The sequence below is a fragment of the Mastigoproctus giganteus genome, chromosome 7 (genome assembly GCF_048544385.1).
Source record: "Mastigoproctus giganteus isolate SK-2022 chromosome 7, ASM4854438v1, whole genome shotgun sequence".
NCBI lineage: Eukaryota > Metazoa > Arthropoda > Arachnida > Uropygi > Thelyphonidae > Mastigoproctus > Mastigoproctus giganteus.
The window spans coordinates 223,927,254-223,946,216 of NC_143581.1; the positions used below are offsets into that span (position 1 = coordinate 223,927,254).

Consider the following 18,963-nt stretch of genomic DNA (forward strand, 5'->3'; position numbering starts at 1 on the left):
ACTTGGAACGAATGAGGGGTGAAATGGGAGTGTTTTTTTTTTGGCTGATGCTGCATAAGCTTGCTTTCTTGCATCATATGCCTCTACTAATGCTAATGCTAACAATATTTTCCCAACTGAAAATATAAAGTGTGTTTTTAAAAAGTATTCATGAATTATAAGTAAATATTTAATTTCACTAAGAAACACAGATTTTTAATGATTTCAAGTTTTTTAGTGAAAGCTATTTATAGAGAAATCTAATAATAAAAATGTGCACGAGTCCTACAATTCACATATGCGGCTAAGCTGTGAATAGACGTATGGTGCTATTTCGCTATACAATTAAATAATAGTTTATGTTTCTACATTGAGATTAAAATCGTTATTTACTGCCTTTAACTGAGATACTTTTATTAAATATTATTATAATAAAAATTCTGAATTTCGGCACCCTCAGACATTGCTGCTCCCATGCCCTGCTTATAGGGTTACCATGTCCCGCCGGCCCCGTTGCTACTAATACTAAATCATTCGAGGCAACACAGTAAGTAAAAGTAAAATATATGAGTCATAGCTTGATGAAAAAAGGTGGCATACAAATCCTTGACAAATATAATTGTACAATTTATTTCCTAAAAAATATTCAACTCTAATTCACAACAGCTTTAAGTTTTGAAATTTAAGGAACACTTACATATGGATAATTATTTTTAATTATCCATATAGATGCCTACAGACTGACCAATGAAATGAATTACTGCAATATGTAATTCTTGTTTTCTAAAGTCCTAATCATATATGTGACCACATATAATATTATTGTTATTATTTGTTTTTTAGGAGCATTAGCAACTAAGGCCATATTGCTCCGGGAATATGCGGTGGTCATTCCCTGACCTTTCTGCATCTTCCGTATTTGGTGGTGATGGGCTCGAACCCCGGTCTAATCAAGAAGTGTGTGTTACGCACTGCTGCTCCTTCCCACCTGGCTATGGAAGAGCCCTTCACATATAATATATTATAAGATATTGTGTCATGCATAACTTTAATTAGACTTACTTTATTGTGGTACTGCATGAGCTGGATAATGACCCTAATATCATCTGAGTAATTTTTAATTGAAATGACCCTCATTATATTAGCGGCATCTTCAGCATCAGGATCTTGGCAGTATTTATTTGCAAGCACAAGGCATGCATCAGCTTGTTCAACCTAAAATATAAAATTCATTTCAGTACTTTACACAGATATAAGGAAAAAAACAATAATTTATGGACATTTTACTGGAAACTTATTAACATCTTATCATGGATTGAGAGGAGCCTCTGTATTCAGGAGGGGAGGAGCAGCAGTGTGTAGCACACGCTTCTTGATTAGACCGGGGTCTGAGCCTGCGACCACCAAATACGGAGGATGCGGAAAGGTTAGAGAATGACCACCACATATCCCCGGAGCAATATGGCCTTAGTTGCTAATGCTCCTAAAAAAAAAGAAAAAACCAAAACCAACCACGGATTGAGAAGACATGATATCTGTTGATAGTGGACTTGAATTTCTGTAGATCATAATTTTCATGAAATACATAAGGAAGGTTGGTTCAAAAAATAGAAGTAGGAGAAATAAAGGAAGGGAAAAAGCTAGTTCAATGAGTTTGGAGTTGAACTACGAATGAATGTTGAGTAGCCAATGCACATGTTCTGACTAGTTTGGAGGAGGGGGGAAGGTGGAATTTACAGATGCATATGTATAACAATAGTGCTTGTGGAAATATCTGTCCCAAAAGCAAGCAGTAGAAATTGAATGGTTGTGTAACAAGAAGTACAACAAATTGTAAGTGACAAATTATTAATTAACTTTACAGCTTTCCTTTGGACAGCCTAAGAATTTGAGAAAGGATTTCAAGGCACCACCCCAGATCTAGGAACAGTATTCCACATGTATTTGTAAAATAATAAGAGAAGTTTATCTCAATATGCTATGTAGAACACTTCTATGTGTGTGTGTGTGTGTGTGTGTGTGTGTGTGTGTGTGTGTGTGTGTGTGTGTGTGTGTGTGTGTGTGTGTGTGTGTGTGTGTGTGTGTGTGCAGGCAAATAGATTAGATAAGTGTATGGATAGGGGTGCCGAACCTGTCAAGTCTAGTAACAATGGAAAAAAATTAAAAGCACATGAAAAATAAAAGCAGATTACATAAAAATTTTAAATAAAATTAAATAAAAATATATAAATGGTACTTAATGCTGTAAGTCCTACGATTTTAACTACATCATCAAGGGCCGACAGCCAAAACCAAAGGAAACACAGTTTCAATAAGCAAGGCCTCTGTTTCTGTTATGACGTATACGAAGCAGACAGAAAAAGCGAGCAGACATATACATCATAGTCGACCTGACAGAGGCCAAAAAAGAAAAGGAATAATAAAAAACAAAACCATTATAATACTAAAATAAATAAAAGGTAAAAACGAAAATTACAACCAAATGATTCCAGTTAACAAAAAATGCATGAATAGCAACCAGCCCTACCTGAATCTTAACAAAGAAAGAGAAGTTTCAGGACAAAAGAATATAGTCAGGATATGGCAACTAACTGTCAAGCAGAGGGAAGTGGTTTTGGCTGCCGGCCATTGATGACGTAGTTAAAATCTTAGGACCTACAGCATTAAGTACGATTTATATATTTTCATTTGATTTTATTTAAAATTTTTATGTAATCTTCTTTTATTTTTTAGCAGCTTTTAATTTTTTTCCATTGTTACTACATCTGACAAGTCAGCACCCCTATTCATACATTTATCTAATCAATTTGACTATACAGGCACTCAACTTATGTACTTAATTGTTTTTTTTTTTTTCCCTGTACATAAGTTTTGTCATTTTGTATGTAAGTACAACTTCGGTCTTGTAGATACAAAATACAGGTACAGTACAGTACAGTACAGCACACTGAGATTATAACCCCCAACAAACTTCACCATGTGCAGCATTTTATGATTTGTAAACGAGTTATATGAGGCTGAAAAAAACATACAATTAATAATAATGTAAAGTACAGTATTTATTCACAACTAATTTAATCTAAATACGATACAGAATTTAATTTAATCTACAATCACATCACTTTACAATGGACTCTCCAAAATAAAATACCATTCACTATGCGATATGTAGTAAGCGCTGGTCATTGTGATCCGGTTTGCGAACTGAATTTTAATTGTATCAAACGGCTATTCTAATAAGCGGAAATAGGAGGAATATTATCCAGAGGCTATTAAAGTAAAGATATATAGCACAAATTTACACTTTGCTTCATCCAATTAACAAAATTAAATGATGCGTGAAAATCAGAAGAATATTTCCCACAGGTTAGCAAAATAAAAATTAATATTTTTGTTTTTATTGTTTTATGGTAGTGACCTCCAGAAAGCTGCTTTAGAAAAATATCACGAAGGCATTCAAAATTGATTCTTATAACCGAGAACATAGAAACAGCTTTGTGCTTTGTACGTATCTGAGAGTTGTACGCAAGTTTTTTGTACATAAGAGGAGTGCCTATATTTCATTATGGTTGCTGGACATTTATGCTATAACTAGCAGTGACCTGAATCCATAATCCATTATAATATATTATTATTTATTTATTTATTATTTATTTTTTTGTTCTTTTAGATGTCGGCGCCTCCGTAGCCAGGTAGGCAGGAGCAGCAGTGCGTAGCACACGCTTCTTGATTAGACCGGGGTTTGAGCCCGTGACCACCAAATACGGAGGATGCGGAAAGGTCAGGGAATGACCACCGCATATCCCCGGAGCAATATGGCCTTAGTTGCTAATGCTCCTAAAAAACAAACAATCATATTCATTCATCATCACTTTTAGATGTTCAGTTTTATCACTACAACCTATTATTATATTATATTATTTCTCCCTGATTGAGGGATTCCACTCTCTGATGGGTACTGGTACCAAGTGCACAGGGTGGTTGTTGTTATGTTTGGTGTTACTGTTGGTCTAGGAAATCTCGAACTATCCTACAGGAGTTCAGGATTGCGACTTTCTGGAGTTCCTTATAGGTGTTCTCTGGGAGACCTATTGCTGCTAGGCTGCTATGTAGGGTCTTTGGCACCATACCGGTGGTTGGCACAATGATTGGGACGGTCAATACCTCTTGCATATACCACATCTCCTTGATCTCGTGTCTCAGGTTCGTGTAGCATTAGCATTAGTAGAGGCATTTGATGCAAGAAAGCAAGCTTATGCAGCATCAGCCAAAAAATAAAAATAAATAAATAAAAAATAACCACTTCCACTTCACCCTCTGTTCGTTCGAAATACCTCTCCAGCTGAGCCTTAAACTTATTTAGGCTATCAACTTCCACGACAAGGGATGGAAGTCTGTTCCACCAACCAACCACCTGCTGGCTAAAGGCAAATTTCCGCACATCTATCCTACATCTGTCTTTCCTCAATTTGAATTTATGCCTTCTCAGGCGATTATTCTAAGCAAGAGGAAGACTCTCACGAGCATTGAGCATGCTGAAATCATTCAAGGCTTTATACACCTCAATCAGATCACCTTGCAGGTGCCTAGTGTCCAAATACTGTCATTTGCAAAACTTAAGCCTTCCTTCATAAGAGCAACCTTTTGTTCCATTCACTAATCTTGTTGCCCTTCTCTGTACTTGTTCCAACAGCTCTACACCCTTCTTAAAATGAGGCCTCCAGACCTGTATGCAGTACTCATGGTGTGGCCTAACCATTGCCTTATACAAGGGGATAATCACCTCATCCCTGCTAGAAAAATTCCTGTATATCATTGACAAGACACCATGAGCTACTCTTGCAGACCATCTGCATTGCTCAGAAAACTTCATATCTGCCTGCACAATTACCCCCAGTTCCTTTTCACTCTCTACCACTGTCAGTATAGTACCACACAGTTGATACGATACTCTCGGGTTACTGCTTCCCATATGGAGCACTTTACATTTGTCAGTGTTAAACTTCAGTTGCCACCTCTCAGCCCATCTGCTCAACTTTTCTAGATCCTGTTGCAGCAGGCAGCATACTTTCATTAGTGTAATTAACAACCCTGCTGACCTTCGTATCGTATGCATGAGATGCACATAAATTGTCAGATGACACTGAAGCCTATGGTAGATACAAGCTAGCCTGTAATCAAGTCACAAAGGAGGTAGGCAAGTGAAGGCAGATTATGAAAAATCTTTGGCAAAGGATGCAAAGAAAAACAGCAAAGTCTTCTTTATTTATATAAATTCTAAAAGTAAAGGGATGAATTAGATTGGTCTAATTGATATCAGTGGTTTAACTGTAGTGGATCATTCTCAGATAGTTGCCGAACTAAATGAGTATTTTGCATCTACATTCACACATGAGGAGTTATTTAAGGAGGAGAGGGCCAGATGTTTATCAAACTCTAACAGGGAGTTAAATGATTTTGTAATAACTAAGAGCAAAGTGGAGGAGAAATTGTTGAAGTTAACCATAAGAAAAGCACCTTGGATGGAAGGGATCTATCCAGTTATATTAAAGGAGGTGGCAAAGGAAGTAAGCAAACCCTTAGCTATAATTATGAGAGCATCCTTGGACTCAGGGTAGGTGCTCACATACTGGAGATGTGCCAATGTGTCTCCAATTCACAAAGGGGATCAAAGGGTGACACGAGTAATTACAGACCTGATAGTTTGATTACTGTCCCAGGGAAAATAATGAAGTCACTAGTTAAAGAAGCATTGTAGGATCATCTAGACAAGATAGCAGTAATAATTCATACACAGCATGAGTTTGTCAAAGAGAAGTCTTCTCTGAACAATTTGAATGAGTACTATGATGTCATCACAAAGGAACTGGATGCAAAAAATAATTTTGATATCATATACTTGGGTTTAAGGTCTATGCCTTAAACAGTATTTCTTAGTTTATAAAAAGCTTTATGAAAAGCCTAGTATCTTCTACAATTACTTCCATGAATGTTTCCCCTTTAGAATTTGCTGTAACATCACCAATTGGTCCCACTGTATCGAATTTAAAAACTGGAAGACTACTGCACAATATGGCAATAAGGGCAAGTTGGTACAATGGATAAAACAATGGTTGAGGGGAAGAAGACAGACAGTATTTCTTAGTTTATAAAAAGCTTTATGAAAAGCCTAATATCTTCTACAATTACATCCATGATTATTTCCCCTTTAGAATTTGCTGTAACATCACCAATTGGTCCCACTGTATCGAATTTAAAAACTGGAAGACTGCTGTACAATATGGCATTGATATCTAATGGTCCAATGTGATTCATCCCCCTTCCCTCTGACGTTTACATATGTAAAGAAGTCTTTGCATCCTTTGCCAAAGACATCTCATAACCTGCTTTAGCATGTCTTATCTCCTTTGTGACTTCACTGCAGACTACTTCAATCTATTGTAAACCTCTGTTTCACCTGACAATCTATATGTATCCCATGCATTTTTCTTTTTTGCCATGAGTCTCATTAGTTCTTCTGAGATCCATTTAGGTCTATGCCTTAAACAGTATTTCTTAGTTAGAATTTGCTGTAACATCACCAACTGGTCCCACTGTATCGAATTTAAAAACTGTCAGAGACCATTGTAGTCATCCTGACAAAAACCTTTCCCTTTATCCTTGATGGTATTACATCTTAATCAGCATCAATACAATAATCACTGCCACCTAGTGTTCTTGCATCTTTAGATTTATTAAACCCCACTAAATTTCCTTAAAATTGGATCAATGGAAATCTAGCGATTGTTATCCATTTTTTTTTTTTTGTTTATTTGTTTTTCATACATAATGTGCTTAGACTATCCATATAATGTATATTGTAGTTTAAGCACTGGATATTAGTTTTTTTGTTGTGCACCAATTCTAACTTGTTAATAATTTCTTCACAACTGCTGATAGCTTTAGTGTATATAGAAAATGAAGTTTTAGATATGCTGTGTGCTTATCTTGAACAATCTGAGCACCTTAACACTTTTTTTTTTTTTTTTTTTTTTTTTTGTAAACCTATGGTTTAGAAAGGACAAGAATTTAGGGTGGAATGAGGGATAAATGATTTCATCTCCACAAGAATAATTTTTGTGATATTATCTGACAAATATTCCTATCCAGAAATTTAAAATAGTTAATTACAACAAAAGAAAATGTAATCATGTATGTAATCCCATTTTACATTGTCTGCAACACACAGAGAATTGGTCTGAACCTCACACCATTAAAATCAATATATTTTTTTTAAAAAATCATGGAGATATCAGAACTTTCAATACATATTTGACATGGATAACAGATTGCTAAGCTAAAATCATATTACATCCCTAAAAATCAATATGAAATACATATCATATAACTCATAAGTAAAAAATATACCTTAACACGTTGGAGGTCAATTGGACTCATCACACTGCCTTGGAAGAATTCTACTGTTGTGAAATGCCTTTTAATTAGCCCTTCCAACTCCAAGTCAGGTGGTTTTCTGTTAAAATGTAAGAAATTCATACTTGTTTTAGATTAAATATATTAGCTGATATATTTTTAACAAAAATTTAACATACTTGTTTGGATTTCAATAAGAACAAAGCAAACTCTCACCAACTGGCAAATTTATATAAAGAAAATATACACAGAATTATCAAGAAATGATATAAGAGTTCTTAATATCTATATTTATTGACCTAATTTATGTTTTATTTTATTGATTTAATATCCTATTTTATTGACATAGCTGTCATATTAAACCATATTCTATAAATAGTTTTATAGTCTTAGTCACATTCAGTTTATTTTTTAATTTAGCTAGAGATTTTGTAGGTTACTACTTAATATATGGAAACTTTGTATCATTTGAATTTTGACAATTTTATTATATATTATAATTAACTTATAACTTTCAAGCACAACAGTACAGCCTGACACATATAATACAAACTTGGTAGCATGGTAGTATTATTGCTGCGTAACTGGTGAATTGGAATAGGATTATTACTGCATTTAACTTTGATTTAGAATTAGCAGTGTAGTTATTATTTATGATTCTCTGATTACATTGGTGAATTTGTTTGTTACTTATCATTTATAACTGCTTAAGGAACCACATTCAACTTCTGCTGCCATTATTTTGTATCGATAAGAACATTCGAATTTTGACACCATTGTTATAGTATTGAACACATGGCAGGAGAATTCTGGCGTTTTAAATAGGTAGCTTGAAAATTTGAATCACGTAGGTTGGCATTAATTAAATAAATTAATTATTAATTATAATTACTTAGAATTAACAAATGCAATGCTATAGCATAATACATATAATTTATACTTGACAAGAGATACGAGAGATGTATACCAAAAGCTTGATATTGCAATATATATAATTAATAACATAAACTTCATAGTATAACAGGTGCATGTTGTTAGTACTGCATTAGGTATATAAGTTTAGTGTAGTATTTTAAATTATACTGAATTTGAATGAAATCATGGTTTAGACCAGAGCAGCAAAGCCAAGGGTTCAAGGTAATGAGAGTGCTGTGGCTCTGGGGAGAACTGAAGGGGGGGGGACAGTTGTCCTTTGAATCATGGCCTTATGAAATGTACTGCTTCTTTGATTTTTGCTTTGATATCTGGAACAAGACATGATATTGCCAAAGGGTATAATCGTTGAGTGTGTTCGATGTATGGAGTGTGAAAATATTATGTACCAACTAAGCATTGTTATGGGTCTTTATGAAAGCTTGAAAAACAGGGTAAACGCCCTCAAAGCATTTAAATTGGAGTGCTGATCAAGCTCTTAGCTACCCACATCAATACTTGCACTTGATCATTAGGCAACCCCCAAGGCACTGGACTCACAGGAGGTAGTTGTTTTCAGTGACCAGTAATGTTGGGTCATTAGGTTTTGCTTCTCCATGACAATGCACTAGTGCACAAATCCTGGATTGCACAGAATAAAATTCATGAATGTGGATTTGAACAAATACCCCCCACTAAAATACAGCCCGGATCTGGTCTCAAGTGACTATTAATTTGTTCAAAAATCTCAAGTCTCATCTCTGCTGAACAGCTAAAAGCAGCAGTGTAAGCCTGGTTTGATGCCTAACCTGAAGATACTAGAGAAAAGGCCTTGAGCATCAAGGTTAAAATACTAAAATATTGCCTCAACAGACAATACAAAATAAAAAGTTTATTGAAAAAAAAAATAATATATATATAGTATTGTATATATATATATATAATTAAAAATAAAAAATAAACTGTGTTAAAAATAAAACTAAAACAAATTAAGTCAAGACATTAAAATTAAAATACAAAGCTAGATTAAAAACATAAAATCAAGTAAACAAAAAGTAGCTTTTGAGGATTTGTAATCTTCTTTATTTGAAGATTACAAAGGTAATCTTAAAATAAAGAAGCTGTTATCCAAGCATTGGCATTATTGACATATTCAACAAGCAGCTATTTTACTCCTGCCTATAACTAAACGCTTCATCTTGATTGTTCCCATCATGTTGCATGTTAAAAGAACTGTAATCCTGTCCTTAATCTTCTTTCCTGCAGACCCAGGGGAATTTTTAAAAATCATGCAATGGTTTGGGATAGCCCTGTAGTACAACCCTGTTCACATTTGGAAAATGTGAATTGGAATATCATCGGTTTGGCTGAAACAAGAAGAAGAAATGAATCACTTATAAGTTTATCAAGTGGAAATCTGCTGTATACCAATGGAAACAGTGAAAGGAGTGAAGGTGGAGTTGGGTTTCTGGTCCATAAAGATTTTAAAAACAACATTTTGGAATTCAAAAGTACATCACCAAGGGTGTCAAGACTAATACTCAAGATTTCTAAGAGGTACAAGCTAAAGATTATAATTATTTATGCACCAACATCAAGCCATGATGATGAAGAGGTTGAAGAAATGTACACCAAAACTGAGAGTCTTCTAGATGAGCAGAAAACCCACTACACTATTATTATGGGGGACTTACATGCTAAGGTTGGAAAAAGGCAAAACAGCGCAGAAAGAGGAACTATAGGAAATTTTGGAATTGGTGAAAGAAATAAAAAAGGTGAAAGACTTGTGGAATTTGCAGAATCTCAAGGACTGTCAGTAATGAACACTTTTTTCAAGAAAAGGGTGAACAGAAAGTGGACATGGAAGAGTCCAAATGGATTAACAACTAATGAAATCATTAGTCGTCCCTTCATCCTCACTAAGAGAAGATATATTGAACAGAAAGTGGACATGGAAGAGTCCAAATGGATTAACAACTAATGAAATCATTAGTCGTCCCTTCATCCTCACTAACAGAAGATATATTGTGAATGATGTTACCGTCCTGAATAAGGTAAATGTTGGAAGTGATCACAGAATGGTAAGATGTACACTTGATATAGATGTAGGAAAGGAAAGGAAAAAACTGACTCGAGTAAATAATACAAAGGTCTTTGAGATAACAGAGGAGGAGAAAAAGCAGTATGTACTGGAACTTAAGAACAAGTTTGAGCTTCTGCAAACTGCTCAGGACCAAGGTATCGACGAGGAATATTACAACTTTCTGAAAGTGATAAAGTCCAAGAAACTATAGGGAAAAAGAAAGAAATCCAAAGAAGAAAAAATTAGTCAAGAAACAACTGTCATGATGAACCGAAGACGACAAATGAATTGCAAGAAAAACACTGATAGGGAGAAAACTGAGTATACTGAGTTATGCAAAGCCATTAGAAAGAGACTCAGAGAGACATAAGAAGATTTAACACAAGAAAAGTAGAATAAACATTAAGGGAAAACAAAGGATTTAAATCAGCAGCCATGAGTAGTAATACAGAAAGACAAATGATACTGAAACTGAAGAATAGCGATGGTGTACTTATAAACAGCAGAGAAGGCATAATTCAAATAGCAGAAGACTACTACAAAGAATTATACAAGGAGCGAGGGAATGATGCCAGCAGTGGGGAAGATGGATTGCAAAGTAGCAACACATACGACATACCCCATATTCTTCCTGACCTGATGAGGTAGAACATGCATTGAAGAAAATGAAGAATCAGAAAGCCCCGGGGGAAGATGAAGTTACTGTAGAGTTGTTAAAATTGGGAGGAAGAGACATAACACAAAAACTGGCAAGGCTCTTCACAGAGTGCATTAGAAAAGGTGTGACGTCTAAACAGTGGAATAATGCAATCATAGTTTTGCTGCATAAGAAAGGAGATAAATCAGAAATTGGAAATTATAGACCAATTAGCTTGTTATCCCACATCTACAAGTTGTTCACAAGGGTCATTACTAACAGATTAGAAAGAATACTTGATGAGAATCAACCGAAAGAGCAAGCTGGCTTTAGGACAGGATTCTCAACTATGGATCACCTTCACATAATATCACAGCTAATGGAGAAAGCAAATGAATATAAAACACCATTATGCCTGGCATTTGTGGATTATTAGCATTAGCATTAGTAGAGGCATTTGATGCAAGAAAGCAAGCTTATGCAGCATCAGCCAAAAAAAAAAAAAAAAAAAAACCCACTTCCACTTCACCCCTCTGTTCGCTCAAAATACCTGTCCAGCTGAGCCTTAAACTTATTTAGGCTATCAACCTCCACTACAAGGGATGGAAGTCTGTTCCACCAACCAACCACCCGCTGGCTAAAGGCAAATTTCCGCACGTCTATCCTACATCTGTCTTTCCTCAATTTGAATTTATGCCCTCAGGTGATTATTCTGAGCTAGAGGAAGAATCCCATCAGCATTGAGCATGCTCAAACCATTCAAGGCTTCATACATCTCTATCAGATCACCTCGCTGGTGCCTAGTCTCCAGACACTGTAATTTGCAAAACTTAAGCCTTTCTTCGTAAGAGCACCCCTTTGTTCCATTCACTAATCTTGTTGCCCTTCTCTGTACTCGTTCCAGCAGCTCTACATCCTTCTTGAAATGAGGCCTCCAGACCTGTATACAGTACTCTAGGTGTGGCCTGACCATTGCCTTATACAAGGGAATAATCACTTCCTTATCCCTGCTGGAAAAATTCCTGTATATCATTGACAATACTCCATGAGCAACTCTTGCAGCCCGTCTGAACTGCTCAGAGAACTTCATATCTGCCTGCACAACCACCCCCAAGTCCCTTTCATTCTCTACCACTGTCAGTGTAGTACCACAGAGTTGATACGTTGCTCTGCGGTTGCTGTTTCCCATGTGTAGTACTTTACATTTGTCAATGTTAAACTTCATTTGCCAACTCTCAGCCCATCTGCTCAACCTTTCCAGATCCTGTTGCAGCAGCATAGTGTCAGTAGTGTCCTTGACAACCCTGCCAACCTTTGTATCGTCTGCAAACTTGGACATTAAGCTTGATATACCATCATCAATATCATTTATAAATACAGAAAACAATAATGGACCCAACACTGAGCCCTGAGGGACTCCACTAATAACATTAGTCCACGATGAGCAGTGTCCATTGATTACCACTCTCTGTCTTCTCCCCCTCAACTACCCCTTTATCCATAGCAGCAATTTGCCTCCAATGTCACACTGCTCCAATTTGTGTAGCAGTCTTCCATGTGCAACAGTATCAAAAGCCTTTCTAAGATCCAAGTATATAATATCAAAGCTATTCCCTGCATCCAGTTCTTTTGTGACTGCATCATAATATCCAATCAAATTGGTCAGGCAAGACCTGCCCTTAACAAAACCATGCTGTGTCCGAGCTATAACTGAAGTCTTGTCTAAATGATCCTGCAGTGCTTCTTTAACCAGTGCCTCCATTAATTTTAATGGAACAGAAGTTAAGCTCACAGGTCTATAATTACTTGTGTCAGCCTTTGATCCTCCTTTGTGAATTGGGGTCACATTTGCACATTTCCAGTCTATGGGTACCTCCCCTGAGTCCAAGGAAGCCCTCATAATTATGGCTAAGGGTTTGCTTACTTCCTTTGCTGCCTCCTTTAATATAACTGGATAGATCCTATCTACCCCAGGTGCCTTTCTTGTGTTTATCTTCAACAGTTTCTCCTCCACTTTACTCCCAGTTATTTCAAGATTCTGTAGCTTACTGCTAGAGTTGAATACACCTCTGGCATTCCCCTCGCTGAATAACTCCTCATGTGTGAATGTTGATGCAAAATATTCATTTAGTTTGTTAGCTACCTGAGCAGGGTCATCAACAGTTGACCCATCAATATCAAGTGGACCAATCTGATTCATCCCCTTCCTTCTAGAGTTTACATAAGTAAAGAACTCTTTGCTGTTTTTCTTTGCATCCCTTGCCAAGGATTTCTCGTAATCTGCCTTCGCCTGCCTAACCTCCTTTGTAACTTGGTTGCATATCAACTTGTATCTATCATAGGCTTCTGTGTCATGTGTTAATTTGTAAGTATCCCATGCATTTTTCTTCTCTGCCATATGCCTCATTAGTTCATCTGACATCCATTTTGGCCTAAACCTTGAACAATATTTCTTAGTTGGTATGTAAAGCCTAGTAGCTTCCAAGATTAATTCTTTGAATGCTTCCCATTTTGAATTTGCTGTTGGTAACATCATCAGTTGGTCCCACTGTATAGAATTTAAATACTGTCTCAGTCCATCGTAGTCGCCATTACGGAAGCAATATCCCTTTCCTTTACCCCTAATGGTAGTTACCTCTTTGAGTAAATCCCACTTCAGCACACTGTGATCGCTGCCACCTAGTGGTTCATTTATCTGCAGATTCTTAATGCATGAAGAATCACTGCTGATAATCAAATCAAGAGTATTGCCTCCCGAACATACTGATGTAGAAAACAATCATCCAATAAATCCACAAAAGCCCTGCTAGTGTGTGAGTGACCAGCCCCCCAAATTCCAGTCAATATCTGGGAAATTAAAATCTCCCATTATAAGACTCTCTGATTTACTGGCCCACTCTATTTACCTGTACAGTTTCTTATTATACTCATCAGAGTCATTAGGCCTATAACACACTCCTACTCTCAATTTTGATCTCCCAATGCTTATGTCACACCAAACTGACTCAACACTACACTGTCCAGCGAATATTAAAAGGCGTTTGACTCCATACAGCATAAGGCAATGTTTCGGGCACTGGAAAGACAAGGCATAGATACCCCTTATATTATGATTTTGAAGAAAATATATGAGAGTGCTACCTCCTTTATTAGACTAGACAAAGACAGTAGAAAATTTAAAATCGAGAAAGGAGTTCGACAAGGAGACACAATATCTCCGAAGCTATTTACTGCTGCCCTTGAAGAAGCTTTCAGAAGATTAGACTGGTCGCAGAAAGGAATCAATGTGAACGGAGAGTACCTAAACCATTTACGATTTGCAGATGACATTGTGGCCATAAGCCACGATCCCAAAGAATTAGAAGAAAATCTTACCATTACTTACACAGTTAGTAAGGATTTTGGAGTAAAGATGAATATGGCTAAAACAAAAGTAATGATGAACAAGTATGCCACAGAAAGGGAAATAATGATTGAAGGAGCAGTAATTGAAAAGGTGGAGTCATATATTTATCTGGGACAAATTATTAGCTGTAATAATGATAAATGGCTGGAAGTCAAGAGAAGAATAAATTTTGGATGGATAGCATTCAGGAAATATAGTCACATACTGAAGAGCAATATCCCAGTTTGTCTGAAACATAAAATAATGAACCAATGTATACTCCCCACCATGACTTATGAAAGTGAAACTTGGGCACTCACCAAAAGAATGGAAGAGAAGCTGAGAATTACACAGTGAAGAATGGAACGAATTATATTGGGAATCAGACTGTTAGATAAGAAGAGAAACACATGGATTAGGCAGCAAACTCAAGAAAAGGACATTCTTATCAAAACTAAAGAACTAAAATGGTCTTGGGCAGGACACATAGCTCGAAGACATGATGACAGATGGACTAAGAAAATAACAGAATGGTACCAAGAGGAGCTAGAAGAAACTCTGGAAAACAAAGGCGGAGATGGATAGATGAAATTCATGAGTTTTTGGGTAGTAAATGGATGGCCAGTGCTCAAAACAGAAGGAACTGGAAAGTTGCTGGAGAGGCCTTCATCCTGCAGTGGACTGAAAATGGCTGACGATGATGATGAGAGAACCCTGTTTCATCTGTATTAAAAATATCTTCAGGATTATAAGTGCTTAACACAGTTTGCCAAGAGGTTTTCAACCAGGTGTCAGCTGCAGAACCAATGGAATACTGTTTTTCTCTGTGAAGTTTTTGTAAACAAACAATATCGTGCTTCTCCTATCTTGTCAGCCATCTGTCCATTGCCTTAAACTCTTCATGTAGTTTTTCAGCAAAATCATTAGCTTTTTGAAGAAGAATGCTATGATTGATTGATGCATTAAATGATCTGACCTGTTTGAACCAAATGAACAAGGCTTCAACTACTGTTTGGCATTTCCCCTCCATGCTTTCTTTTTCTGGTTTCACTAATCACATTAGTGTTTAATGTGTGATGTGATTTTAATAATTTTGATAAAGACGACTGAAGCACTACATTGCCTAAGATTAATTTATTGTACATTTCTATAATTTGTAACTTATCTTTTACACTAAAATTCAGTCACCTTCTGTTCACTGAATTTTTTTTTTTTTTTTGGGGTAGTAAAATTTAAAACATGGTAAAAAAAGATAAGCATCAATCAATAACAAAGCACAATACACACAAACTGGAACTAATATGACACACACAAGTGAGACAAAGTTTAGATATATAAACGAAGAGAGCAAATTTCAGTGAAAGGGGAAACGGATTTCACCATAATAACGTGAAAACCCAGAATTCCATCTAACAGTATTTATAAAAAATGCAATAAGATCGAGTTTACTACCCTTTTATTGTACTAACAGAACTGCATTAACAGAAAAACTCAACAAACTTGAAACTGCAAATTGTTTTTATTGTTTTATGGTTGTGACCTCTATAATGTCACCTCAAGAAAAATATCACAGAGACATTTACAATTAATTCTTATAACCAACGATGCGATTCTAATAAATGATGCAGTTGTAGTGCATTTTATTGATGTGAATTGGCTCTTCAAAATTTTACTCTATAAAGTGGCTGATTCTAATAACCAGTGATCACTATAACCGGCACTTAATGTATATATTTTAGTACAACCTGAAGATTTTTTTTTTTTTTTTTTTTTGAAGGATGAAACTCTTTTTCAGATTAAATACAATGAGGGTATTGAGCTTTGGGATGAATACATTGATCAACTACCATATGACCAACCACCTCTGTGGAAGCTTCGTTTGATGCTCAACCTAAAGAATTTTTTTGAAGGATAAACTCTTCACAGATTAAATACAATAAGCGTACTGAACTTTAGAATCAACACATTAAAAAACAACAAACAAAGAATTTTGTACCTATGTCTTTTATAATCTGCTTTCAGAACTTTCTGACCACCACTCATAATATATACTGCATGACCAATCACATCTAGTCTCAAAACTAGGGCTAACAGTTTACAAAATATTTTTAAATGATCAAGCATATCACTGATTTGTCTGAAGGTTTCCTACTGAAATTGGTTTTGAAACACATGCTGAACATGCAAGAACTGCCAGTTTGTTGCATGTTCATCGTAATTTTCAAAAATACTTGAAATGAATTTTCTTAAGAAACTAGTAATGTGACTCTCCCAGTGACGTGCTTTAAAATGAATACAGCACACACAAATATTACTGAAAAATGGATTTGCACAATGAGATTTTACTCTTTGAGTAAAATCTCTGGTCTCATCTCATCTGTAAAGCCAAATTTAGTTAATAATTGAAACCTAACAATTATTAACTAAATTTGTTTATAGGTGGGATAAACAAATAAACAGATGTGCAAAAATATGTACAACTGTTTACTGCCTCATAAAATCCTTATGAAATTGATAACACTAAACTCTGTAGGGATGCAATATCAACCAACCTTTCTTGGCACAGCAACTAGTGGTTGGTGTCCTCTGCAATAGTAGAGTGAGCCTGTCACTCATTTGGATATATGGATCCAAACTACACTAAAGGTCCCTTCATAAGTGGCCCATGAACACACACTTGAAATAATATACAAAGAATCATAGAACTAATACAGTGACTGACCAAAGTAGCCAATATGCAAAAAAAGTAACCAACCTGACTAATGATCTACAGTGCCTCAATAATGATTGCATTTTCTGTTTCTATTTAGAATAAATTGTAGGGAACATTTTTTAACCAAGAATGAGCACAGCTCCATGATGAAAATGTAGCACTGAATTTCCTGGATTAATATTTTGATGATGTGTAATATTTAATTGATATCCCATTCATATCAGATATGATTGGTTCTGGCTACCTTATAATCACCAAATCAAAATTCTTGGTTATTTTTATGAGGATTCTTCATGAAATAACTCAGATTATTTCATGAAGAAATGCAGGTGAGTCAAGCATTGAGAGCAATCCAAAACTTTCTGGAGGTTCTGATGAACAAACTGGCTGCAGTTATGGAAAATTCTGTTGCTTATATAAGTAGAATAATGGATATTGGAGGTTTCCACAATGAAAATATTTTAATATGAATAATAAATCCATAGTTTTGTATTGTTTTTTAACAATGAAATAATTACGCACTTGGTATTAACATCAGCATACAGGATGTATGACAGAAAATTAAAAAATCTAATCCTTCAAATATCAGAATGAAAATGCAGAAGAATGTGGCTTCTTCCATTTGTAGCATAGTAGATGTCAAGAAGTTCATCTCTGTCCATGTGGTGCACGTTATCATGGGAGTGATAGTATCCATTTATCAAATATGATTTTTAAAAATTAAATTAATTAAAATTTCCTGGTTATAGTCTGGGACAAGCATATAGGACCAGAAAAGATGAATACCTCTAGCAATTACTATTAACAATGGAATCTGCAAGTGATGAATCTATATGCAGAGATTGAAACCACTGACGAGGGGACATCATTATTAGCAGGATGACTATTTAGCTAACAACTGCTTTATATCATGCAATATACATTTAACCACCAAAAATATTACATATGAAGAGTCAGGAGAAGAAAATAGCAGCAGTCCAAAGATAAAATGATGGAAGTATGATGATGAGTCAGAACTCCAGTACTGACAATCTGTATTTCAGATTCAATATTAAGGAAAAATTATTCAACTAGCAATAGCATAAAATAATATGTAAATTAAAATAAGATCATTGGATTTTTCATTTTTAATAATCAAAGTAATTGTCTGGAAAAAAATATATGCTTTACACAAACATGTGTTACCTATGCAAAAAGACAACTTCAACATCAACATCTTCTCTATCTTCATGCAGAAAATCCTTTAAAAAATGTGATACTGATTCGTAAGTGATGTGTCCACACACCACAATATGCCTGAAAGGAAAAAATAATATGGTTGTCTTTATCTGAGAAATTTTGAAATTTTTTAAATTTCAGTATTTATTTTATAGAAAGTATTATTAAAACCGCTGTTACAGGTTCGAATGAGTGTTATAAAATATTATTTACTATTGAAACTTAATTCCTTTCATCATTTGATTATTTTAAATTCCTTTAGAATACTGTTTCAAGCCGTAATATTATTTGCTTTACAATAGTCAAAACTAGCATTTATTAAATTTTTCCCACACTTATTACAGTTATCACGTTTCATAATTAGTGCTAATGTACCTACGGGAAAATTAATTAAACTATTACCTTCTTCCTCTTTCAGACTTGAAAGTTCCACCATATTTAGGTCGCGAACCTATGAGGTCTATTATCTCTGGTATGCAGCTAGCGAACACGGCCTATTTGTAGTCAGCAGACATTGACGTGCAAGACGAAGCGGTGCCAGCAAACGGTCATGTAGTGCACGTGCAGCATAGAAAGTAAAGAGGAAGGAGAAAGGAATCTGAGATGCAAAGAAAATGCACCAA

At 35.4% G+C, this 18,963-nt stretch overlaps 1 protein-coding gene across 1 annotated transcript in view; it reads right to left on the minus strand.

Annotated features, from left to right (window-relative positions):
* LOC150083724 (calcium-activated potassium channel slowpoke-like) overlaps positions 1 to 18,963 on the minus strand; it is a 668,330-nt gene that overhangs the window by 414,018 nt on the left and 235,349 nt on the right. Inside the window, 3 exon segments of the mRNA XM_090378165.1 lie at positions 1,042 to 1,194; positions 7,387 to 7,492; positions 18,308 to 18,418. Coding sequence (XP_090234291.1) covers positions 1,042 to 1,194; positions 7,387 to 7,492; positions 18,308 to 18,418 — 370 coding nt within the window.